The sequence below is a fragment of the Primulina eburnea genome, chromosome 15, assembly GCF_022965805.1.
Source record: "Primulina eburnea isolate SZY01 chromosome 15, ASM2296580v1, whole genome shotgun sequence".
Taxonomy (NCBI): Eukaryota; Viridiplantae; Streptophyta; class Magnoliopsida; order Lamiales; family Gesneriaceae; genus Primulina; species Primulina eburnea.
Window position 1 is genome coordinate 35,455,380 of NC_133115.1, and position 25,395 is coordinate 35,480,774.

General features: G+C 34.4%; 4 protein-coding genes and 1 long non-coding RNA gene across 8 annotated transcripts; 3 read left to right on the forward strand and 2 right to left on the reverse strand.

Moving 5' to 3' along the window:
- Nucleotides 1-9: 9 nt before the first annotated feature.
- LOC140814667 (delta(14)-sterol reductase) lies at nucleotides 10-6,429 on the forward strand. Of its 3 annotated transcripts, none has more exons than XM_073173718.1 (13): nucleotides 10-168; nucleotides 285-402; nucleotides 495-565; nucleotides 771-827; nucleotides 1,235-1,326; nucleotides 1,565-1,612; nucleotides 1,954-2,074; nucleotides 2,150-2,196; nucleotides 2,583-2,664; nucleotides 3,610-3,686; nucleotides 3,814-3,933; nucleotides 5,938-6,012; nucleotides 6,092-6,429. In XM_073173718.1, the coding sequence occupies exons 1-13, from the start codon at nucleotides 121-123 to the stop codon at nucleotides 6,243-6,245; spliced, it is 1,110 nt and encodes a 369-aa protein (XP_073029819.1). In that variant the 5' UTR covers nucleotides 10-120; the 3' UTR covers nucleotides 6,246-6,429. The 3 variants fall into 3 exon arrangements, with proteins under 3 accessions (XP_073029819.1, XP_073029818.1, XP_073029820.1); XM_073173717.1 differs by having other exon boundaries at nucleotides 6,100-6,429; XM_073173719.1 differs by lacking the exons at nucleotides 1,954-2,074; nucleotides 2,150-2,196 and having other exon boundaries at nucleotides 6,100-6,429.
- A 2,128-nt stretch (nucleotides 6,430-8,557) lies between these two features.
- Nucleotides 8,558-10,474, forward strand: LOC140814902 (autophagy-related protein 8C-like). Its single transcript, XM_073173997.1, has 5 exons — nucleotides 8,558-8,719; nucleotides 9,398-9,453; nucleotides 9,540-9,592; nucleotides 9,989-10,107; nucleotides 10,194-10,474. The coding sequence occupies exons 1-5, from the start codon at nucleotides 8,683-8,685 to the stop codon at nucleotides 10,286-10,288; spliced, it is 360 nt and encodes a 119-aa protein (XP_073030098.1). The 5' UTR covers nucleotides 8,558-8,682; the 3' UTR covers nucleotides 10,289-10,474.
- Nucleotides 10,475-12,313: 1,839 nt separating this feature from the next.
- Nucleotides 12,314-14,575, reverse strand: LOC140814176 (uncharacterized). Of its 2 annotated transcripts, XR_012114077.1 has the most exons (3): nucleotides 14,213-14,547; nucleotides 13,766-14,143; nucleotides 12,314-12,328 (listed from the first exon to the last, which is right to left on the reverse strand). It is a non-coding gene; the product is annotated as an uncharacterized lncRNA (long non-coding RNA). The 2 variants fall into 2 exon arrangements; XR_012114078.1 differs by lacking the exon at nucleotides 12,314-12,328 and having other exon boundaries at nucleotides 13,764-14,143; nucleotides 14,213-14,575.
- Nucleotides 14,576-15,837: 1,262 nt separating this feature from the next.
- LOC140815171 (uncharacterized) lies at nucleotides 15,838-18,160 on the forward strand. Its single transcript, XM_073174283.1, has 2 exons — nucleotides 15,838-16,284; nucleotides 17,821-18,160. The coding sequence occupies exons 1-2, from the start codon at nucleotides 16,002-16,004 to the stop codon at nucleotides 17,967-17,969; spliced, it is 432 nt and encodes a 143-aa protein (XP_073030384.1). The 5' UTR covers nucleotides 15,838-16,001; the 3' UTR covers nucleotides 17,970-18,160.
- A 2,264-nt stretch (nucleotides 18,161-20,424) lies between these two features.
- LOC140814994 (mitogen-activated protein kinase kinase kinase 18-like) lies at nucleotides 20,425-21,815 on the reverse strand. Its single transcript, XM_073174089.1, has one exon. The coding sequence runs from the start codon at nucleotides 21,745-21,747 to the stop codon at nucleotides 20,467-20,469; it is 1,281 nt and encodes a 426-aa protein (XP_073030190.1). The 5' UTR covers nucleotides 21,748-21,815; the 3' UTR covers nucleotides 20,425-20,466.
- Nucleotides 21,816-25,395: the final 3,580 nt, after the last annotated feature.

Genomic DNA, 25,395 nt, shown 5'->3' on the forward strand with positions numbered 1-25,395 from the left:
AAATTTTAAAAAATAAGATTTTCCAAGTCTTTTCTGCCTTCCGTGACAACCTAGACAGGAGTCCTAGCAAAGTAAGCACGGCAGTAGTAAGCTGAAGAAGTTACCATCAATCCTACGCCGATGGATCTCAGCGCTCTTCTCCTTTCCCTCATTCCTTCGTGGACATCAGTTTGTTCGCCTTAACTCTCTGCAAATCACTGACAAATTTGTTTAATGAATGTGTATCTGTATCTCATTGTAACGACTACCTTTTCTGCTGTATTTTTGAAAAAAAAATGGAATAGGTTGCTATGATACTGTTATTCTTTACTTACTTGGCGATTGTTGGATCCCTTTTGCCCGGGAAAGTTGTTCCTGGAGCGGTGCTTTCTGACGGAACTCGGCTCCATTATCGTTGCAATGGTTTGAAATCAGACCACCATTCCTACAGCTTTGGTTCCAATGACGTTGTTTCATAATTTTTAATCGGTTTTTTCTTTGTTTGGTGATTACAGGTTTATTATCTCTCATCGTATTGGTTTTTCTACTCGGGATAGGCGGATGGATGGATTTTATATCACTCACTGTGAGTATTGTTATCTGTAGTTTTAATACGCGCTCATATGGAAAATGAGTCTTTCTTTCTTCTTTTGTTTTGGTTGCTTGTAATTCGTCATAAGAGGCTGAAGATTGTGGTAAATTTGTTTTGTTCACGGCATTTAATGTATGATTTGTGGACTATGCGCACGTTGATGTCTGAAACGCATTTGGTATCGCTACATTTGCTGCAGGCAATTGCAGATAGAGGGCTTGAGCTTTTGTCAACAACGTTTGTATTCAGTGTATTTGTAAGTTTCTGGTCAACCTGTTGTTACATTTCTTCAAATGAATGGTTGGGATCTAGTTATAGTACACCTGACTAATTATTTTTAATCTAGTAAATATATGTAATAGGTTTGTTGGTACTGAATTATGACGCTGAGTTGCATTTTCCAACATTTAGCTGAGAATCACGTTATTGGGGTCATCCATCACAAAGCGACTGAAATATTGAAATTTTATAAGTTAGTGTTGTATCATCACATACACTCGGGGCACATCCCGGTAACTCATTTTGACTTAAAGGCAGTGAATTATTAATCTCCTAAAAAGCACTTGCATTCATTCGGTGATCATACACCTTGTAATTTTTGACGATCTAGTGTCTTCTTGCCTGAACGTCACGTGTGTTTGTTCTAATGGTGTTTCATGACAGATGACATTTCTTCTCTATATAACTGGTTATAATTCCCGATCACAAAGTTCTTCTTTGAAGCCCCGAGTCACCGGAAACTTCATTCATGACTGGTAAATAAATCAATTTGTCATACGAAGTCTCTCAAACTATTATTGAAATCAAATATCGTAGTATCCCCTGAAAAGTTCTTGAAAGCAGTTTGTGTTGATCATTCAAGCTCCAAGAACTATTTCACCTTTTCTTTTCTATTTATTTTTTCATACATAATGCTTTATTTACTAAATTTATAGATTGGCCATTAACAGTTTTCTGCAGTTTATGCTTATGTATTCTTATGTCATGCTATAGGTGGTTTGGGATACAACTAAATCCTCAGTTCATGGGAATTGACCTCAAGTATGTTTCCAAACCTAAGTTGCTAACTAGGTGTCTTGAAATTCTCACAATCTTCATAACACACTCTGTTATTAGTGCTTTTGGCATTTTCTCACCAGACTCTACTGCCAGTTAGGGTTTTATTTTTCTCTCTCGTATGCTATGTATAAATTAGTGACAATTCCTTCAAGTTAATACCTTTTTGATTGGAAGAAAACTATAATTGATCAGCTTTTTTTCCATTGTCTATAAGTGAATGTGATTGTTATTTCTTATGCTTATAAGTAGCCACCTTATCTCCTCACATGGTGAAATTGGCCAATACATTTTTTCAATATAATGTAATCCAATCTATCTTGTAGATTCTACTTTGTTAGAGCTGGTATGATGGGATGGCTTCTTATAAATCTGTCTGTTCTTGCAAACTGCATTCAAGTGACTGACTTAAGCCGATCAATGATACTCTACCAGATATTTTGTGTGGTATGTTGGTAAAAATTATATTGTGTTCTTGAAATCGTTTAGTTCTTAGAATTTTTCTTTTGCTTCCTAATTCAGCTATACATCCTGGACTACTTTTTCTTTGAAGAATATATGACCTCCACGTAAGTATCACACTTTCCTCTTGTATGTGAACATATATTTCACTGCAACTCTATCCATATCATCATTTGTTTGTCCAATGTATATGTCATAGAATAGCTCTCGTTGTTTGGCTTTAAAAGTTTTGTTGTTCAGTTAGTTTTGGTTTGCCATATTATTTTAGAATGCTGATTCGTCTGTCAAAGATCATGTGGAAATGTTACACTAGTTTTTGTTCTGCTAGGTTTGTATAACATACATTCTGATTAGCGTTGAAGGTTTGCCATCTCTAACAAATTAATTAGTTTCCTTTTTTCTGGTTGATTTTTGAATAGCCTAGTTGTTAACCTTCCATTCGCATGTCACAGAATAGATAAATCTAACCTCAACCAAATTGGCATCTTCTTAGATGGGATATAATTGCAGAGAGGTTGGGTTTCATGCTGGTTTTTGGAGATCTAGTCTGGATTCCATTTACATTCAGTATCCAGGTATACGGTCGTATAGGCAACACTTAACTCGATTGTTTTTTCAAGTCCCCCTTTCTTAAATTCAGCTCTACATACTTTTACCCCTCAAACTGGGTTTAGGCAAAGCATAAAACTTTTCTGGAAAAATCAACTTTATGGCACTCAAATATGAATTTTGTCATGGAAGTTATTCCCGGATATTTTAATGTAGTTAGTATTGAAATGGTTTTGGAAACATTTCGGTCCTGGTTCATTGTGTGATAACTACCTTCATATTCCCATTCTTTTAAAGTCTTCCGATTCCCTTTGTCTTTCTCCAAACATATCCAATTTCCACCAATCCCTTTCAGACACACGCATTCAGTTATCTATGGGCATGTTCGCCTTTCCTCTATGAAACATGACCTTTATTGCAATTTTACGATGGCATTGTTGAGGACATTCTTCGTCTATCCAGTGTCTTTAGCGATGATAATACCAATGCCATACCATCATGAAATTATGTTAATGTGGAACCATATAAGTTGTAGATTATCTAATTATATTTGGTCAATCCTTTTGATATATGATTGTTGCTGCAGTTGTACAATGGTTATATTCTCATCTCTATAATTTCCAAGGGTTCCTAGAAACAGCCTGAAATTCAATTTTGACTTTTTCTGTTTCATGCCTGTTTATCCATTTCTATAATGTCATTATGCAACAAAATGATTTCAATATTTGTAACTTAAGTAAATACTATGTTTTTGTTGTCCTACTCTATTCAATTCTTGAGCTACTACTCATTTTTTCAGAAATGAACTATTCTATTCATTTATTCTAGTCATCTCCTTGTTTAGTGTGCCATCTGATCAGTTACTCTGGCTCAATCTGGCATGTGAATGATGCTGTAGTGTATCTGTGTATGCATGCACGAGCATGTTCTCCTTGTAAATATTTTGTAATTTATTTCTTCTCTTTTGAAAGGGTTGGTGGCTTAAAGATAATGAGGTGGAGCTAACAACTGCTGCTGTTGTTGCCAACTGTCTTGTTTTTCTCATTGGGTATTATTTCTCTTTCAGATGAGGCAATCACAGCTGCTATTGTGGTTGGTTGTTTTCAACCAACATATTTGGAGTTTCTGATCTTGTCTATTTTCTACACTGACATGCTTGTTTTGTGGTTGCAAAGCTATCTCGTCTTCCGAGGAGCTAACAAGCAGAAGCATGATTTCAAAAAGAATCCCAAAGCACATATTTGGGGTAGGCCTCCAAAAATAATTGGAGGGAAGCTTCTTGCTTCTGGTTACTGGTAAGCATCCATCTGGCATTCAGAACATCTCTCTGTGGTTCCCTTTATCTCATGAAAATATGATCGAATATATATACGTTATAAGAATATTAAGAAGAAGAACATGCATTGTAGTTGCATAAAATAACCAAGAAAATTTTTGTCGATAAAACATCATATATCCGAATGAATTAAAATATTATTTTAAAAAAAAATTACTGCTAATCAAGTGTGTTAATTAAAAATATTGTGAAATGAAGTGATATAAATCATTATAATCAAAGAATTACAGAATTTGAAAAATATATGATAAATAATTTACCTTGAATATGTTTTAATCTATATGAAATTATATTTTAATTGACTCGAATCTAAAGAAAAATATTAGAGATTGAATTCATGAACATTATAACAAAATACACAAATTAAAATAACAAGAAGACATGTATATCACGGACAAATTTATTGTTTGCGAGAAATGCAACTTCCTAATTAAATTTTTGTACTAAAAAAAGTTAAATCTATCATTATTATTAATATAAAAATTTCTGTACGCAACAAATAGAAAGCAGATGAATAAAAACTGAAAAAACACATATTAATTATACATAGATCAATCAAAGCAATACACATTAGATTAACACTAATATGATTTCGTCCATTTTGAGTGTTTTATGAAATCGAAGTACATTAACTTATTTGACTCAAAAAAGCTCAACACCTTCACTGCTTCACATGAGAATGAAAACAATGATCATTGTCCACAAAAAATTACTTAAGTCAAAACTATAAATTGAAAATATACATTATTTAAATCTGGTTGTTTTTTTTAACATAACTGAAGTCGGAAAACTTCAAAATTTCCGAAACAACAAATATAATAAAAAGATTGAACCTCAAGACTCAAAATGTACTTATGCAATTAAATAGTTTAACCAAAAACAAAGAAAGAAGCAAATTTAAAGTTAAATATCAGACAAATGACAAAATTACAGAAGTACGGAATAGCAGTAAAAACAATACGTGTAAGTTGATCGACTAATCAAATTTCCATATAAATATGATTCATACAAGGAAAAATACTTGTTATTTGTTGGTTATTAGTGGCATCTCGAAAACTTCTGGGTTGAAATATTAAGTTTCAAATTAATGAATGTCACTGCCTACAAAAATTTATTTAAGTTAAAACTATAAATTAAAACTTAGATTATTTAAATCTGGTTGTTTTTTTTAAGCGAAGTCGAAATTTCTAAGTCTCCAAAGCAACCGATAAAATAAAAAGATTGAACTTCGAGACACGAGATGTAATTATAAAATTAAATCGTCCAAAAAAAAAAAACAAAGAAGAAAAGTCAAAGTTAAACAAATTACAAAAGTACGATATAACAGTAAAAATAATATGTGTAAGTGGATGGACTCATCAAATTTCCATTAAAATAGGATCTATAAAAGGAAAAACACTTGTCATTCATTGGATATTAGCGGCATCTCGAAAACGTCCGGGTCGAAATATAACTTTCAAATTAAGTTTCGAACTAGTGAATGCTGCCAAAAGGAGTTGCGATGCCTAGATTGAACCTCAAGATGTAACTCTGAAATTAAACGGCACACCCAAAAACAAAGAAAAAAAATCAAAGTTAAATAGACAAATAACAAAAAAACCAGTGATCTCAAAAGATAAACATAAGAAAATACCAAAAGACAAACATAAGATATGATGACAATTTAGTAAACAAACAATGAAACCACGTTTATAAAGATAATAGATAATAGAAATTAATATAGCTCTAGAGAGAAAATAGAGGCCATGCGACATTGAAAAATGAATGTAGCCACGAGGTATCTAGATTCTAATGTATCATCTCTGAAAGTTCGACCATCTGTCTTGCATTGGTCCTCTCCTTATGTCTAGGCCCTACAGTACCACTGCATTTTGGTGTTCCTTGTGTTTCTACGAACTATGAGTTGTTCCTTCATCCTAAGTTACTATGCCTCCATTCTGGTAGATTTTTTTTCCTTTTTCAGGGCAATTGCCAGGCACAGTAATTATCTCGGTGATTTGTTGGTTGCTCTGTCCTTCAGTTTACCTTGTGGGATAAGGTCATAATCTCTCTCTATATATCAAGGAAGGGCAATTTATAGTGGCTTAATTTTGTCGTCTTTTACCATGTTTACACAGTTCTCCAGTTCCATATTTCTATCCAATATACCTATTTGTTTTACTGATATGGAGAGAAAGGAGAGACGAAGCCCGGTGTGCACAGAAGTACAAGGAAGTTTGGGCGGAATATCGGTACCTGGTTCCTTGGAGGATATTTCCATATGTTTACTAATGGCGAGCTCCTGCTTTATGTATTCATCAATGGATAAATTTCCATTTCCATATTTGTCGTAGAATGCTCTATTTTTTCAAACTTTATTCTTGTTAAATGAATATTTTTGGATTGATGTAAAATGTCTGGACAATTTGAGGTTCTTGATGCTGGATGAAGAGAAATGGCTGTGCGAGTTGCATTTGTTTTGGGTATTTACGTGGATAATTCACTTGCACGCTGTGTCAATATCGATGTGGATTGGAATTGGAGGAAATATTTCTATTTCCAACTATATATCCTAATACATGTATGAGACGGTCTCACGGATCGTATTTTGTGAGACAGATCTCTTATTTGGGTCATCTTTGAAAAAATATTATTTTTTATGCTAAGAGTATTACTTTTTATTGTGAATATGGGTAGGGTTGACCCGTCTCACAGATAAAAATTCGTGAGACCGTCTCACAAGATACCGTTTCCTTGAGGAAACCTCAAGGATTAGGTTTCTTGACTTACCTTTGTTTTTAAGATTTCTCCACTCACTTATTTTGTATGGTTCCTTTGTTGGGTACAATAATTGTCATTGCTTGGTAGAGCGATCGAACCATGGTGCTTAAGCTACTGTGTGGTTTAAAAGATTTTAGTTGCACCATTACCACTAGCTATAGTTTTTGGTAAAGCGGTAAACACTTGGTACTACAATTGGTATCAGAGCTAAGGTCATGAGTTCGATTCCCAGTGATTTCAAGGAGTGCAATTATTGGGAGGGAGATTGTTGGGTGCAATAATTGTTCTTGTTTGGTAGAGCGATCGAACCGTGGTGCTTGAACTGCTGTGCAGTTTAAAAGATTTGAGTTCCACCATTGCACTAGCTATAGCTTTTGGTAAAGTGGCAGTATCAGAGCCAATATCATGGGTTCGATTGCCATTGATTGCAAGGAGTGCAATTATTGGAGAGAGATTGTTGGGTGCAATAATTGTCTTTGCTTGGTAGAGCAATCGAATCATGATGTTTAAGCTGCTGTGTGGTTTAAAAGATTTGAGTTGCACCATTACCACTAACTATAGCTTTTGGTAAATCGGTAAGTCAGAAGATGAGTTAAAATGCGATGCGACGACAATAATGCTAGAGGAAATATGGAATGTTATTGTTGCTTCTGATAGAAAAGTAGATCGTCTTTCCAACTATTACAGTGAACAGAATCGGAAAACCGAGGAGTAAAAACTCTTTGGCTTCCCTCAAGTCGTCGTTCAATCTTACATTGTTTCCTCCCACTTCTCGTGAAAACCTTGTGGATAGGCCTTTTTTCTCGGCTCACAATAAAATTCAAATTCCCTTGCTGCTGCTATTCTTTCTCTAACCAAGAGTATTACCATGTTTTGATGTTGCTTAACTAGTGATTATCAAAACAGTATAAATTTAGTAATATTTGGAGTGATTTTAACTTTTGGTAGTATAGTTTATTATGTAGTATATAATAAATAATATGCACCTAACACAATAAGCTTTCTCTTGTATATGTTGATTTTCAATCAATGTTAGATTTGTGTATCGATATCATATGTGTAGCTGATTGTTGTTCTAGTTAAGTGTATTTGAAAATAATCTCATAGAGTTCTTTTTTTTATTGATAACGTGATTAATCAATTCAATATTACAAATAAGGTTGTTACGTTCACATCTTTAGAGTTTTATCACAATGACAAAAAATCTTAAATAAATATGAAATAATTATTTCTTTAACATTTTTACATATCTAACCTATAAAAAAAAATTAAAGTTCAAAAATCTTGCAACATTTCAAATTTATTTTTATTGATAATACTTTTATAAATTATATATTTTTAATGTTTTTTGCAATTATTTTCTTGAAAAATGATTGTATTGTATTATTAATTGTGGACATCGTATGACATAAACATCTTATAAAATATCACACCAGTTATTTGTTCACATATGTTTTCGATGTGGATGAAGCGTACTAGGCTAAAATTTTCCAAAATATTACGTTAGTGCAACTATCAGTGTATATATATATATATATATATGAGTAGGTTTCTTGTGACATGGTCTCACGAATTTTTAGTGAGACGGGTCAACTCTACCGATATTCGCAATAAAAAATAATACTTTTAGCATAAAAACTAATATTTTTTCATGGATGACCCAAATTAGAGATCAGTCTCACAAATACGGCCTTCTCACAGATACGACCCGTGAGACCGTCTCACACAAGTTTTTGCCACACAAAAATTAGCTAGTTACATATTTATTTAACATTTTATTTATGGTTATATTCCTTGATTGATCGAGTACACTAAATCAAAAAATGATGAATCTACTAATAAGTCGGAATTAATTAAATTTTAATATCTCGTTTTCAAGGCAAGAAACCTAACGTTGAAACGCGAATTTTCTATTCTTTCGCCGATCGTTGTTTTAACACCGGACGCCATGGCCAAAAGCTCCTTCAAACTGGAACACCCTCTTGGTAAATTGTTGGTCCTTTTGTTTAGGAGCCCTAATTTCCGTCTTGGAATTTGGTTACATTTTTTCATGTATCGATTTTGTTTTTTCATTAGAATTGAGATAAAATCTTATTTGTCAAAGAGTGGTCAAGCTCATGTTTCTTTGAACTTGGATGATCTTGATCTTTGACTTTATTATTGTGGATGAACGACTGATTTGATTTACGGGAGTCTTGTGTGATTTGGCTTTTGACTGTAGGATGATGCATCAATTTTATGTTGATTGATCTTAGTTTGATTGAGATTTTAGTTACTGGTGAGACAGTGTTGAAATGGCGTGGGACTTTTCCGTATTCTATGATCAATGCTTGAGTTCTCAATACTAGGTTGTGAGAGTGGATCAGGGGGGAAACTGGCCTTTTGTTAATTTTTATTTAACGTATGTAGGTTAGTTTTCATTGAGATACTGCTGCAACTGTTGAGTTTTAGTTTTCAAACAACTTCTAGCGGTGATTTTTCACATTCTAGTTGTTTGCTTATAAACTGTGTTTGCTCTATGGTCTGAAATTAGAAAAATTGTTGACGTTTCTTGAGGAGTCGAATGGGAAAGTTGTGCATGTTGTAGATGGCTTTGAGTTTTTTTTTTGTTCTTTTGGGGTTTGTTCACAGTCTGCAGTGTATATTAATGTAATGTGTTGCAGAGAGGCGACAGGCTGAGGCTGCTCGTATCAGGGAGAAGTACCCTGACAGAATTCCGGTGAAAATTAGTAAATTTTCAATAATATACTTTTTTTTTGTTTTTTATCGGTCAATAAATCCTTCGCTTCAACTCCTGTGGTGTAGGTAATTGTGGAGAAGACTGAAAGGAGTGACATCCCAGACATTGACAAGAAGAAGTCGGTGACCTTTATCGACTTCCAACACTATTTATTTTTCTGGATCTAGTTAAACTTATATGCATTGTTATCTTTGATGTGAAACACATTAGAGAGCCTAGGCAGTACCCCTTGATTATATTTCCCAGCAATATTATAATAGTTTTAGCAACGGCGAGTGTTTAAGCTTTAGTAGCTACAGCAATAACAGCATTTCCTTGGCTGGAGATAACTTTATCTTAAATTACCCTGTATAGCATTTTCTTTATTTCAAAGCAACTGTCATTTTGTGTAGGACCGTAGTTTTGATCCACCTTCGTTTCATTTTTTTTCATTGGCGAAAAGATATAATTTTCCAATTGACTGTTTGTCTGTTCCCAACCTGTTATTGTTTTTTTTTTATCTCAAACTCTGCAGATACTTGGTACCTGCTGATCTGACTGTTGGACAATTTGTTTATGTTGTCCGAAAAAGAATTAAGCTAAGTGCTGATAAAGCTATATTTATATTTGTCAAGAACATTCTCCCTCCAACTGGTGAGAGAGAAACTTTGGCTGTGTTTAAATCGAGATGAGTTAGTTCTGTTGTTTTTAACAAGGGCCTTTGTTGTGTGTTATTTTAGCTGCAATGATGTCTGCGATATACGAGGAAAATAAAGATGAAGACGGCTTCCTATACATGACGTACAGTGGCGAGAATACATTTGGATCATTCTGAGATGTATTTGTTGCTTAGCCTCTATGTGTGTGTGTGTGTATACATATATACTGTTTAAGATAAACTTGTATATTCTTTGTATTGCCTCGGTTATATACCCTTCTAAGAAAGATTATTTTCATTTTGAACTTGATAAGAATTTGAGTAACTTTTATGTGTTGTTTAATAATATTTTTATCCACTAGATGTTATTGTGCAGATTTTCTGTATGTTGATGATCGTTAATTGAATGTGTAAAACATACAATCAGTACAATGAAAGCAGCTTGGAGAAACATCCGATGAGACCTTGTTTAATCTCTCGGATGAACAAGATTTGACATATCTCTTAGGCCATAATTGGTACATTAAAATGGAATAAGTTATAAAATGAAGTATTTGCAGAGTGTTCTTCACCAACGTTCCGAGGTTGAAGTATGGTTGAAATTGAATATAAAAGATCTGTTGATGCATTTGGCAAGCTACTATATCCTCTTGAGAGTAGGGTGATACCATCATCTAAATGTGCAAATCAGCTTTTCAACCAACAGGAACTATTCATCATCTTTTAAAGAAACTATTCATCATCTTTTAAAGAGAGAAAAAATCTTTAAAGAATTTAGGGGCTATTACTTCATTAATAGCTTAACATATGTACTCTTCACCTACTTATATATTCAAAATATAAAACATAAAACATAACAGAATAAAATTGTTTACAATAATTAAATAAATTTTAACTAAAAATTCAAAATAATTATTCGATAAACCAAACCTCTCCTCAAGAGGGTAGATGGGATGATTCCATTTTTTTCATTGGGTCCGGGTATTATTATTATATGATTATGTTCTATTAATTATTATAAATTAATGTTATCAATATACTAATATACTGATAATTTTAATATTACTTTTTTCTATTATTGTTTATTTAATAGAATAATTATTCATTTAATAAAATATTACAATAATCATTTATTTTGCTATATAATGCGAAAGATATATTTTAAATTTGCAGGAATGAGAAAAAATAATTGAAATTAAAGTCTAATTGATTTTATAAATTCTTTCAAATCAAATCAATTTTTTATCGAGTCATATTAGGAGAAAATTTCTTATACGATTATAGGGGTTATTGTTTATCTACATCTATTGAGTCGTCTATCGAATTGTTGCAATTTATTTTCGATCTCAAGATAAGGAAAAAAATATTTAAAAGTGGGGTTTTATAATCCAATGAAAAGTTAAATTTATTTAAAATTTCATGATACTTTATACTTTATTTATTTTAATTATCAATATTAGCATCAATATTATCCATTTTTTACAAAATAATTAGAAGTTGCTAATATTGAAGTTAGCATATGTTAATATTGGGCTAGGGCCTCGGAGAAGTAATTATTAACAGAAGGCCTAAATATTGGTCTGTGTCTTCTACTCAAAGTTTATAATATCAATTAATGGGCTAGGCCCAAGGAAAGTTAGTATTAACAGTATAGCAGGTATAAATATTAGGCTGCGGCTTTTATGAGAGGCCCTTGGTAATTCGTTGGGCCGAGTCTTCAAGCAGAAGTTGCTAATATTTAATATGGGGCTAACCACATGTTAAATATTGGACTAGGCTCAGGAAGTAATTATTAACAGTTCTAAATATTGGGCTGTCTCTTCTACTTAAAAGTTTCTAATAAATTTTTTTGCTCATTCTGCAAAGAATTTTATAATTCATAAAAGACAAAAATTTGTGTGAGACAGTCTAACGAGTTGTATTTTGTGAGACGGATCACTTATTTGGGTTATCAATGAAAAAGTATTACTTTTTATTGTGAATATCGGTAAGGTTGACTCGTCTCACAGATAAAGATTCGTGAGACCGTCTCACAAGAGACTTTCTCATCGTAAAAAACGACATCTTTTATAAGATTAGGTAATTGTGCGTAATTAGAAATTGTATTTAAGACATTATACAATGTAAACATAACAATCCTATAAAAAACATACAAAACAACATATTATTTCTCTCTATATATTGCTCATCAATATCTTGTAATTTTTTTTTATCACACTTGTGAAGACCTGCAATCTTGCAACGAGAAAATCTATATAAGTCATAGGAAATTTCGACTCATTTTTGGCACGACATTTTTAGTTCCATACAATCATAATCATGAAAATTTGAATAATCATTGTCTCTTCATTATTGACCATTTATCACCATATGGAAGTGTACCAATCTTGGAAGAGATTCATGCAGCGGAAATCACTCTCCATTTGCACTTAAGGAAAACCAAAATCACTCATGAATCTCGGGTGTGTATCTTGAATCAAGAAGAGGCCACGTTCATTCGGGAGAGAAAAGTGCAATCATCACGTTGATTAAGCAATCAGCGACATTCTTGGAGTGATACGGGCTTACCTTTATAGTTGATTATTCAAGCCTATATAAGAAGCAAACTCCCTCCCCATAACTTCAAGAATTCGAAATTTAGCATTTGCAGCAGCCTAGTCGAAGCTCTACCGCAACCTTGTTCGAACGAAGTTCTTTTAGCATGTCCTTCTAGCGCCTTAATCCAAACGAAATCAGGTAAGTGGGCTTTTGCTATGTATTTATTTGTAACTTAAACTTTGTATAAGTATCTCATGACATGCGTCTATGTGTGTCAAATAATTTTCGGAAAATGCTATTATATATTTTATAAAATCTCGATCGATGTACGATATGTTCTTCTATTTCCTTTGTTCTTTGATTCTGCTGAGTTTATTCAAAAATTCCGATAAGTGTTGTTTGATACATCTGATTCTGTGGTGCACTGTTATGATTCGAGTGGGATATGGAACGACGATTGTAAATTTATATGGCCCCCATCAGTGGGTATAAAACTGTGTTTCGGCCCCCATCAATGGGTATAAAACTGTGTTTTGGCCTCACCCCTTAGAGGACTAATATATTGGGGACAATTTGACCATGGAAAACGAGATGAGTAACAGTGTTTTCGTTTGTTCTGATTCGTTCTGTTCTGAATTGTCTGATAATCTCTGTTTCGCACTTCGATTCCGATTCTGATCTGATATAAGATACTATGTTTTGAAAAATCAGTTTGCAATATGAGTTTTAAATTATATTTATATGTATTTGTGGTAATCGATCGACCCCCACTTGCTGAGTGTTTCCCAAACACTCACCCCTTACATTTCTCCCCAGATAAGAATGAAGATCAAGTAGACGAGGATGAAATAAGACATGCTTTGGAGTTGGTGAGGAAGTCTTGAGATATGAATATTTCTCGCTTATGTTCTTTCTAAGTTTCGATTTAAGTTGTACACTGCTTCCGCACATTTTATTTCGTTTTGGAATTTATCACTGTAAGACAAGATTATTTTGAGTTATTTATGAAATAGACTGGTTTTGGTTTATACTGAACTACGATGCTTGTTGTTTGACGATTATGTGATTGTTGAACAACGTCGGTGTCGACTAACCCCGGTCTCGGGGCGTGACAACACTTGTATTCATCCTTCATTCGTCTTATCCATAACTGCAACGATATCCTAAAGTTCAAGAACAGAATTTGTGAAGAAATTGCTGCGCAGATTTGTATTGGAAAAAATAAGAAATGGAAAGTAGTTGCAAGATAATCGGTTGAAGCAATATACGGGAAATAAAAATTCCACAAATCGTGGACGGCCAAGTTTCTATACTCGATGCGAACACATTAAGCTTAAAAATCCCCTCATCCTTTCCCAAACCATCGGCTTGCTTCTCCTCTAATCTTGGGATGGATCATCATCATTTTCTTCTGACTTATCTTTTCGATAATCTTCCATAATAAACCCTGGCACGAGAAAATTGGCAATCCAGTATGCTAACAGAAGTACGGCGCTGCCAACAAATCACAGAAAAATCAATCGATGCACGACGAAACAAAATATAAACATCACAATCTTACACCTTGTCTGGAGCAGTACGGATAACTTCCCGCCGGTAGCTGACGAACTAGCGGTGATATACACAGGAGGGACTGTAGCCCTGGTTTTAAAAGACGAGAATCCAGTTCCATTTTCTTGAATCTTGACTGGTTTCTTCGGCTGAAAAACCATCATCGTTTGGTACATATCGTTGCGTTTCGGAAGAGATGAAGGAGGTGGATAAGAGTGGTATAATATGGAATTCATTAGGATAACTTTCGATTCACCTGTTTGATGTAGTTTGTGGATAATGGTTGGAGGATATGGAAGGGAAACCTTTGCGCAAGACCAATTGTGTGGGCGGGATCAAGCATCACTAATGTTTGTATTTTGCATAGCATATAAGTGTGTTTATCCACTTATTTCAATATAATTATATCAGGTGGACCTCTCATATTTTATAAAAATTTAATATATATATTGATGATCTAAAGATTAATATTTAACTACATCGATCATCATATGACAGAAATACTGCGGTATAATATAGAATAATCTCATGATAATCAACTAGTATGTATGGAAACATGGAAAACAAAGTTACCTCATGTTAATAGACATATTTTTTTTTTCAATATAAATAATAATAATAATATATATTATTTTTTATATTAAAAATATTATTATTAATTCAAATATAGATCTAATCTGTCATAACTAGGAGTGGTCACAGTGCGATTTTGCGATTTTTTTTTTAAATTCAACCAAATTTTCATATACGGCCGGTTAGCATTTTTAAAAAATAATCGCGGTTTTAAATGTAAAATTACTCTTACGGTTTTGAACGGTTTCAGACGGTTGCGGTCGGTTTACGGTTTTTTTAATGAAAAATATTAGAACATAGTTCAAATGATGTAAAGATAAAACTAGATAAAACAATAATCAAAATGATGTAAGGATAAAACTAGATAAAACAATAATCAAAATTCAGAACTAACTTAATAATTTAAAAACACATCACACTCACAACAAAAATGACAGTTATACTATTTTATAATTTTTTTTTTTGCTTTCAAACTTCAAACAAAATATTGTGGTAAAAGAAATAAATACTCTAATAAAATACTAATATAAATAATAATCAAGAAGAAAATAAATTTACTTTGTAGGAGTGATAATTTTGAAAAAATTTGAGATATAATGAATGACGACTTTTTTAATTGAATATGTTGTTTAAAAATTATTATAATCCAATGCCAAATATTATTTCAAGCTATTTAAATGGTGCGGTTCTTAAGAAAAAAATAACCGAACTATAAATGTGGTACGGTTTATGATTGCTATTTTTTAATCGCGATTTTTATAAAACATTAGAAAAAATGATGCAATGCAATTTGATTCGGACGATTCAGACATTTAATAAAAAAAATTGATAATTCCTAGTCACAACCTAAATAATAATAATAATAATAATAATAATAATAATAGGAGTAGGTCTCTTGTGTTCATATATGAGACAGATCAATTCTACTGATATTCACAATAAAAAATAATACTCTGATTATAAAAAATAATATTTTTTTTTATAGATGACCCAAATAAAAGATATGTCTTATACAATACAATTCGTAAGACCGTCTCACATTAATTTTGCTCAATAATAATAATAGTAGTAGCGGTAGTAGGGCGTAGGTGCCACGTCTCCTCTGATTCCTTTCTTCGTCTGCTGAATCGAGACATACGGTAAAAACCCTTTCTCGCAAGCGAACCTTATTCCGAAACCCCTCGATCTCATCTCATTCAAAAAATTTGTGAATCTTTGTCCGGAAAAGATGATTCAGCCTCTATACGGTCTGGTGTTCGCCGAAGTGGCGGTGATTCTGCTGCTTCTTTTCCGGACGCCGCTAAGAAAGCCGCTTTTGATGTTACTCGACCGATTGAAGCAGGGGCGAGGGCCTATCGTGGCGTCCACGACCGGAGCTACTCTTTTTGTGATAATGGCGTCCTTATTGTTTAACATAAACCGAATTCAGAACCGATCTGAGGAAGGCGGCGTGGCTAATCCAACCGATCAGATTCTCTACGCTACTCAGCTTCTCGAAGCATCACTGCTAGGTAAGTTTTTAAATCATTCCCTGTTTCTATCTTCTTCAGTTATTCATTTGCTAGAAGTAAATTTTCATAGGAATTCTTGTTCTTTAGCCTCCAGATATTTGTTATAATCTCATTAGTTTTTTCCGTAAAAAAACATTTTTTTTCCAACAACGGTGCTTTTGCATTTTACTATATGACGATTTGAATTGTTCGACCCAAGTTGGGTCAGGAATTTGTTAACTTTGCAGACCTGCTTGCAAATGGTTTTGCTTCTGCCTTTTTTTTGTTTACGTCTATTAGATTCGTGGGTTTTTTAATTGGTGAAGTAACCCAAAATGATATAATCAAGTTATAACTTTTTTATTTATGTTAATTTTCTGCATGAAATTAAAAAAAAATGAATATATTTGTTAACTAAAGTAGTAAAATTTACATTAATGTATATTTAATTGTGAACTGAAAAAGTAACAAGTTCGGTAATAATAATATCTTAAAATCTGATAAAATGTGGACAAAACTGAATTGCTAAAATATATGAGCTTAGAGAGAAAAAGTTTGGATGATAAGTTATTTAAAAAATAATAAAATAACGTTTAAAAAGAAGAAAAAGGATTTGAAATAAATGAACGAGGCAGGAAGGAGCGAAATTTAGGAAAATTGTGAAGGATAAAGAACGTAATCTATCTTGTTCAAGTATTAAATAGAAACATCATGTGAACAGAATTAAGGGGTCTTCTATCTGTTTCGGGGTTATTTTGGTTTATTGTTTTCAAGAAATATATTCTCCTAAATTGGATTTTATACATAATGTTTCCTCGTACAAATTTCCTGATTCTGTCACTCATTTCAACAAGTGTAATTTTCTCGGTATCTACAAGTGTATATTGAAAAATGTCAGAAATTGTTTATATGTTGTATAGTTCTTTATCCAGTTATGATTCCATTCTATTTTGGTTGATCGATACAAAAAATGATCTTATATCCTATTCATCGTCGGTTACCATATATTAGTTCATATGTATCTATCATGAGGTAGATTAGAAGTGCAAGGCACTCTGACGTGCATGGTTAATATGCTTGGATGTCGTGGATCCTATGCGTAAAATGTAAAGCTAGCACACTTTATTGAAGTGAAGCGATCTATTGGTAACGTGGAAATATTGAAATACATGAAGAAAATTTAATTACATATAGCTGAATATATACCTTTACATGAGTATCAAAAGATAATTTACTCATGTGTTTAATAACAAAAATAAACAACCGTCGTTATCTTAGTTTGTTATCCTTACATCAGGGGTCTTGAGCCTTTGTAGCTCACCGAAGTTGGTGTTTCATAATTAAGGGATGAAGCACGGAGTCTCAGCTTGTGTCGAGGCTTGAGGTTTGAGCCTTGTAGACTGCGTGTGATTTTAAAAAACTATGTTCCCTACGTGAACTCTATATAGGGGGGTTGATTACTTTGAATTGATCTAGCAGAAAAATACTACAGTAAATTCTACTCGGTGTTGAATATGTTCCAATGATTGAACAAACCTTTCTCGATCCTGAATGTAGGTTTTGTACTCTTCCTGGCATTGATGATCGACAGAATCCACTACTACATTAAGGAGGTTCGCATGCTGAGGAAACATTTGGAGTCTGTAAAGAAGATGGATCAGACACAGGGAGATGGCAAGGGTAAAGTTACAGAGGAAGAGGACTAAAGGCAAATTGTGAAAGCTGACATTTCGCTTGTTGGGACCAATTGAAGGTTTTGATTATTTGGTTAAAAAAAATGCTTGTTAGGAACAATTGAAGGCTTGGATTATTTGGTTAATAAAAATGAAATTCAACGGTACTGTGAACATGATCTAAACATCATTTGCTTATTCTCCAGTGGAAGGATTTACTTATATTTGTTGTGTGCTTGAAATTTAGTCGAGTTTATGGTCTCAAATTGTGCAACGATATGAGTCATATTTGTTCTCCTTGCCTCCATAACTTGATGCAAAAGTTGTTCTTCCGGTTTTTATTTTTCTAAAGCTGTGCAGCTAACTAGTCCTGGTTGCATCGAGTGATTGAAGGAGAGGATTGATCCGGTAATGGGTATTGGTCTGTTGCAAGCAATTATCTAAAACTGAAATTATAAGATTTCATTCACATTCGAGCATGATTTTTTTCTGAAAGCCTTATGGGCTTTACTAATTTATTGTGCTGGTCGGACACTGGAGTGCGGTAGAAATCTGTTTTAAAAAATATCATTGCTTGTTATATACTAGTGGGAACTGGGAACCAATCCCCGGACTTCAGGTTTCCATATTTCAGGCAGTAGGATTACTTTTTTTGTCGCGTGTCCCCTCTCCACCTGTCAGATTTTACTATTCTGGGATTGGATTTGTTGCTTGAATGTTTAATCTTTAGTGGGTTTTGACAGATTCTTATAATAATTAGCAAATCCTAAATGTTTTTCAAGATATTTTCCTTTTTGTGAATAAGCCTGTAAGCGTAACTGGGGACAAAGCGTGTCGCACATGCATGTGTTGTATTGCGGAGCCCCCCCTGGTCTGTAGCAAAGCATGTGACCATGCCTAGGGTATTTGTGACACAAGAAAGGAAAAGATTCAAATTTCAGCAAACACGCACCTAAGTAGAATATGAAAAAATCATTACCGAATTGGATTCCTACGTGGATAGTGTTTGTGCTTTTGTCGAAAGTTGCATAGGATTCGCGAGTATTAACATTCAGATTCCACCACGCGACATATGCTTTGGCATTGAAATGAGCCGTCAGATAAATATCTTTTTCTTGATTTATGTAAGCAGATAAAATGGGAACACAAAAGCTGCCAGTATCTTCTTCCGTGTGACAACGTCCGACTAAACTAATACGTAAAAAAAGATTACCTCCCCTGGAGCTGTCTTGCTTCTGGTGCAAAGTAGTGGGCTGCCTAAAAGTCGTTAAATTCCAACCAATTCGAATGGCCACAATCCCACCCAAACAATCGAATATCCGTCGCCTATGTGCGACAAGAACAAAATGGAACCATTCGTTTAGAAATTGACCTAATCTCACGTTTCTGAATTAACAAATGGTTGACTTCCTGAAGCAATAGGACATCGACGCATGTATTGCTGGGGGAGAAGCCTAACATGTTCACACACAACAGTTCGAACACGGCTTTTGACCAACTACACAACTCCACACGGAAGAAGTCGTGTGTATCATTCACACGTAGCAAAAGTCTTGCGTGTCGTCCCTCTACAACGCCATGTGCGACTACCCATCCGTCATTATTCTCTAGAAAATTCCGCACGGCTCCAATGTGAAGTGGACTCGTTTTTTGCAAGATTTCTCGTGTTGATCAGTCATGACAAAAAGTTGGGCCATGGAGTCGCGACACTTGTAGCAGAGTTGATGAAAATCAGATATAAAATTCAGCTACCAACACTTGGAGATATCGTAAACGTCACACATAATCACCGAAGCAGCGAATAAATTTTGTTATCCTTTTGAGTAAGATGATTAAGCATTACTTTTGTGAATGGGCATTTATTTATTATTATTTTTTGGGGGTGAAATCCTACGTGGTTGATTCTACCTAGTACGAGGATTGTCAGATCAAACGACCCAGATGTATTTGGAGCCATGAGGTCAGGCGGAAGGTAGGTCGCGTGTGATTTGACTCCAAACCGATCTATAGCTAATTTGAATATTAAGAATCAAAACGTTTTTGTTTTATAAATCGGATAGAATAGAATTAGATTTCAAATAATATCACTGAGTTCTTTAATGCTCATAGTCGCTGAACCAGTTAGATTTGAGATCCATATCACATACCATATACAGTATTAAATTTTATTTATTGTAACCAATAATATTAAATATAATACATAAATGTATAGTTTACTCAAAACTAATTTTTTTCATCAATTTAATGTTTTTTTATATAAAAAAATATTATTTTTTATCATAAATATGAACGAAGATTGACTCTTCTCACAAATAAACATCTATAAAAGACCGTTCAGAAGAGAATTACTCGTCAACTTACTAATTGTAAACTTTATTATGACACATCATAATCTTTAATCCATTTATTAGGCCATAATACCATGTGAATTTGACAAAATTATGTTATGTCCATAGGTATCGGTAAAGACGGTCATAAGCAATAACTATAGATATAATTTCTCTTATATTAAATTAAAGAAGAAAAGGTGCTAAAAGATTTCGAGAAAGTTGATCCAAATGACAAAAAGAATTCTGTTAAAAATCTCAGTAAAATTACGATTCTTGATACAAAAAAATATCGTAACACTGTGGGTTATGCTAATTACATCACCAAAACAATCAAACATTAATTGATCGTCAGAGGCAACCGACGTTTGAATTTCTTCTTCACCAACGCCTGAAAATGTTGCACGTTCTTCATCAATCAAGGTTTCAGAGTCACCATTCGCAAATCTGTAACATTCTTCAGATTCATCGCCCCGCACCGTCACCCAATCATCGTCCTCCACCCAATCCGGTGAATTCAAATTCCATGAAAAATTATCAGTAATCAAATCACTGATCCTTTGCTCCGGAGAATCTGAAGAAAAAGAAATTACACCCGTTGCAGTTTGAGAAGAACCTGACTCTTCCAGCTCATCCCAGAAGCTCTGATCCATTACACTTGTCGGAGATTTCCTCGTAAACTCCCTGATTTCTCCACAAGTCTCCGTGACATCATCAAAAAACGCGTGCTTTAAAAGCTCGCCCGCCGTCCACCGTTTTCTTGATTCCCTAATCAAGCACTTGCTCAATAAATCCTTACCTTCATCAGAGAACCAGCTCGGGAATACAGGGATGTCGCCGGAAGAAGCGATTCTGTAAAGGACCGATGCGGGGTCCTTTATCTCAGGCCAGGGATAAGATCCCGTTGCCATTTCAATAACTGTACACCCAAAGGCCCATATATCTGCCGCAAAACTTTGCTCCTCTCCCCGAGCAACCTCCGGTGCCATGTAAGCTGGAGTTCCGGCGAACATTTCTTTCGAAGAAGTGTCGGATTCCAAAACCCGCTTTGCACACCCGAAATCAGCAATCTTCAACCCACTCTCTCCAATCAAAATGTTCTGCCCCTTGATATCGCAGTGCACGAATCCGTTCAGGTGAAGATAATCCAGCCCCTGCAGCATTTGATGCGCGTAAGATCGAATCAAACCTTCGTCCAAAGAACCCCCCTGCTTCGCAATCTGCTCAGAAAGCGTTCCCCCGGGAACATACTCCAAGTGAAGATTGCAAACTCGTTTATTATTCTCAACAGTAGTGTCAAAGCCCAAGCATTTTACTATATATGGTGAGCAGAGCTGAGAAACCAAAAGGTGCTCTTTTTGCAACAAGACAGAAGAAGAGAAATCAGCAGACTTCACAGCAAAGAGCTCCCCACCGGCGGAGGTGGCGAGATACACGGCGGCCGAGGAGCCACGGCCGATTGCGGGACCCCTCGTCCAATCCATAGCGGAGAGAAATCTGATCAAAAGAATAGGCTTGATTTTGAAATGGGTGTTGGGAGGAGGTTGTAATGCAACCTATATATGCACAGATGTGGGGACACGACGTGTCCTGGTGTGTGTTAGATTATTAATAGTAATAGGCTGTTGTATTTATTGCGTGTCCTTGTGCCTTTGGTGTGTGTTTTGGTGGCTTTTTGCGCAGAATCTTTATTGGGTATTTCAGAGTGACGGCCAAATACTTGGGTACATAACCTAGAAAACCATCCTTTTATTTTCTTGGTTCAAGTAACATCCAAAAATTTGCATGTTTTATTAAGTTTCTATTATGCAAGTATATATTCCACATCAATATTAGGAATTTTATAAAGATCAACCAATCGGGACTTTTCTATTTCATTTAAAAATTAATAAAATATCACTTGCAACATAAGAATTTTAAATAGTTAGGTGTAACAAATGATAAAAGAAAATGAAAGGAGGTATGAGTTGGCAACCTTGGGCCAACGGGGGAGCGTTGCTAAGTTGGAGAAATAAAAGCCATCCACATGAAAACAGACACGTGAACATGTATCGCTATTCACCAAGCTGGGGTTTTTAAAACATTGCGGCGCGCTTCACACTTTGCCCCAACCAAATTCTTAATCCGAAGGTTTCGGATTCAGCTTAGGCACAATTACCCATGATTAATATACACTGTTTAATCTCTTCTATGTATTGAATTAAAATTGAGGGGGTTTTTCAAAAAATTCTTGAACATGTATACCATGTGAAAACACGACAAAAAGGATTCACTTGCTTTGAATATCTTTAGGTCAATGGACAGAAATTTTCTAGTTGGAAGAGAAACAAGATGATTAATGTATTGTTTGCCGGCAACGCAATGTTCCTTGTTGCTTGTAATGCGATGAAATTAGCTGCAACACCCAGCACCCTACGTTTTCACTTCTCCTGTAATAAAATATATTATAGTTGTGGACCATTTACAACAATCAAGAAATCAAGGGGATACAAATATAGAGTGTGTCGAAAACTAAAGTATCGTTTCTTAATGGTATAATATCAAATTCAGTTAGGTATGTGTAGATATATGACATTTTAGTTATGTCTCTTCTGTGAATCAATTACACACATATCGTATTTGTGAGACGAATCTCTTATTTAGGTCACCCATGAAAAAATATTACTTTTTATACTAAGAGTATTACTTTTTATTTTGAATATGGATAGAGTTGACTCGTCTCACAGATCATGATCCGTGAGACGGTCTCACATGAGACTCACTCTTAACTAAATCCTAGTTCTTCTCACCAAGATCATATAATTAAATTATCGACAATACATTCAAAACTCTTTTAAAATATTTTAGACTTCGAATATACACGATACTTGCACATAACATAACTGGTTTTTTAGATAATGATATTTAAATCGTATTTTGAAAATAACAATTCAAAATCTCATGAACATGTAATGATAATAATAAATGCTTCAATTAAGAAATATGGGTTGGACATAAGTTACAAAATATTTATTCGTTCAACTTTGGGAATGTGCCTAAACGGTAAGTATTCAATGCGAAGAAAGGAAGGACGATGAGAACCAAGGAAAAAGTATTTCACAGATAATAACAGCTGCTAGTAGGTGCATTGGCTAACCCCATGTTAATGCCAACCATTTACTATTTAGACTGCTCTCTTTTAATTGAACCTTAGGAATTAGATGTTCATTTAATGTCCACACTAACTCCTCGGTTGAACTCTGCCACATGAGAAATTAACAAACCTAAAATAGTGGTGGGATAGCAACACAAGTCTTGTATAAATAATATGTATCAAATGTTAAAATGTAGATGCAACAAGAAAAAGTCGGGGGCGTGAAGGTTTAAGTGGGAAGGGACAATGTAATAAAGTAGGAAAGATAAGAGAGGAACAATGTAAAGTAGATTCTGTGAGACCCAAAAGTTCAAGAAATGCAACCGCCCAGCTATTTTCAGCTGAAAAAGTAAACAGTTAAATGATGGGGCTGGTGCTTTAAGTAATGGAATGGTAGGCGCTCATGCTAATCAGGGATTCAGGTTTTGCATGTGTAGTTTTCAAGCAAACCCAATCAGCAAAAAGTGCATCATCAGCAACTCCTGCTAACGATTATGTCTTGCGTCGTTTTAATTTTTAAATTTCATCACAACTCTTCGGTATGTTAAGTCATATCTTGTTATATGTCTAGATCACATTCTAGATCATATCAAAGAATGTCGAGATGGGACGAGAGAACCACGTTTACATAGGATTTAAGTAACCATAAACTTTGTATCGAAGCAGGAACAGGATCGGGTGGTCAAGCTTTTTAGCTGATTGCCCTCCATGATTTTCCTTGGGTGGATTCTTTTCCGCTTTGTTTTCTTTGTTTTTTGAATTTGAGCATAACTACTACACGACTGCTACACATTTTTTTCAAGACACGAAATGGGCAACCGGTTTCACACATGCTTTTGTTATTCCTGCCTTTTCAAGTGGGCTTCCGCTCTTTCTTTACCAAATTAAGGAGCTAACTAATTTCTGGTCAGATTCCAGTTCGACAGCTTCAAAAACTAAAGAAAGTCACAAGTTCTGGGCAGGTTTCTGATCACCACTAACTTCTTAAAATATCATAAAAACCAAAAATAAATAAATCCATCTCGCTGAGGTAACCTTGTAGGCATACGAAGCCACGCGGAATAACCATTTGTGTGAAACGTGCCGGTAAAAATACGTCTACGGTCCTTTCTTTAGCTAATGCAATTGCAAAGAATCAAATACGCGTGCGCATAATCGACAGCAAAGATGTTGATTTAATTCCGTGTAAATTACTATTTACCATATCAGACCGGGAGCATAGAAGTTGAAGTACAGACCGGCAGTATTCAATTAATAAAATTGGGGATAGAATAAATGTAGAACCAAACAAAAAGCGTTTCAGGGATAAACGACCATCCAATGGAAAATAACAAATCATGTACATAACTCATTTTCCAAACAACAAAATCGCAAAACAATTCAATGTCATCAACTTGTAGCCACAAAATTTGCAAACAAAACATCCTTCGCTTCAAAAATAAAATAAAATAAACAAATACACGCAAGTCAAGTGACACAAGCCCGAGAGCAAAAGGGTCACGAGCAACAGAAGAGGGTTTACGGCAAAAAAATCCAGTGTAAATAAGCAATTCTAGATCTACAACTGAGTAAGAACCCCAGCCAGTGCAGAAGTGAGATTTGTTTCCTTGATTTAATGGCAATGTCGTATCACCTCACAAGTCAGCAAAGAACTTTGGTGCATCAGATTTTTTTCATTCATTCTTCCACCATACAATTTTTGCTATATTTTGCACTGAAATAAAATTAACAATTAGTTTAATGAAAAATATATTTTTATTTTTTTTTCCATGGATATTAAAATAATTTCGTTGTAGCTTATTTAAGAAATTGAATAATCAATTTATTTAAATTTAAATAATAAAATACATTTAACCCAAAAAGAAATGGCTGCATGGAACTTACGGGTACAATTGTTGGGCCTACTGGGTTGATTTCGTTTCAATAGCCCATGATTTTCGATGACTGAGGTCTGAGGCAGGCAAGTGTCGGCAGCACCGCGCATGAGTTGCACGTGTCC

Excerpts from the sequence above, each read along its gene's own strand:
- LOC140815171 (XM_073174283.1), top strand. The coding sequence starts at position 16,002 with ATGATTCAGCCTCTATACGGTCTGGTGTTCGCCGAAGTGGCGGTGATT. Across the intron at positions 16,285-17,820 it reads TCTCGAAGCATCACTGCTAG|GTTTTGTACTCTTCCTGGCA; the intron begins GTAAGTTTTTAA and ends TCCTGAATGTAG.
- LOC140814994 (XM_073174089.1), bottom strand. The coding sequence starts at position 21,747 with ATGGATTGGACGAGGGGTCCCGCAATCGGCCGTGGCTCCTCGGCCGCC.
- LOC140814667 (XM_073173717.1), top strand. The coding sequence starts at position 121 with ATGGATCTCAGCGCTCTTCTCCTTTCCCTCATTCCTTCGTGGACATCA. Across the intron at positions 403-494 it reads GCTCCATTATCGTTGCAATG|GTTTATTATCTCTCATCGTA; the intron begins GTTTGAAATCAG and ends TGGTGATTACAG. Across the intron at positions 828-1,234 it reads CGTTTGTATTCAGTGTATTT|ATGACATTTCTTCTCTATAT; the intron begins GTAAGTTTCTGG and ends GTTTCATGACAG.
- LOC140814902 (XM_073173997.1), top strand. The coding sequence starts at position 8,683 with ATGGCCAAAAGCTCCTTCAAACTGGAACACCCTCTTG. Across the intron at positions 9,593-9,988 it reads CCAGACATTGACAAGAAGAA|ATACTTGGTACCTGCTGATC; the intron begins GTCGGTGACCTT and ends CAAACTCTGCAG. Across the intron at positions 10,108-10,193 it reads GAACATTCTCCCTCCAACTG|CTGCAATGATGTCTGCGATA; the intron begins GTGAGAGAGAAA and ends GTGTTATTTTAG.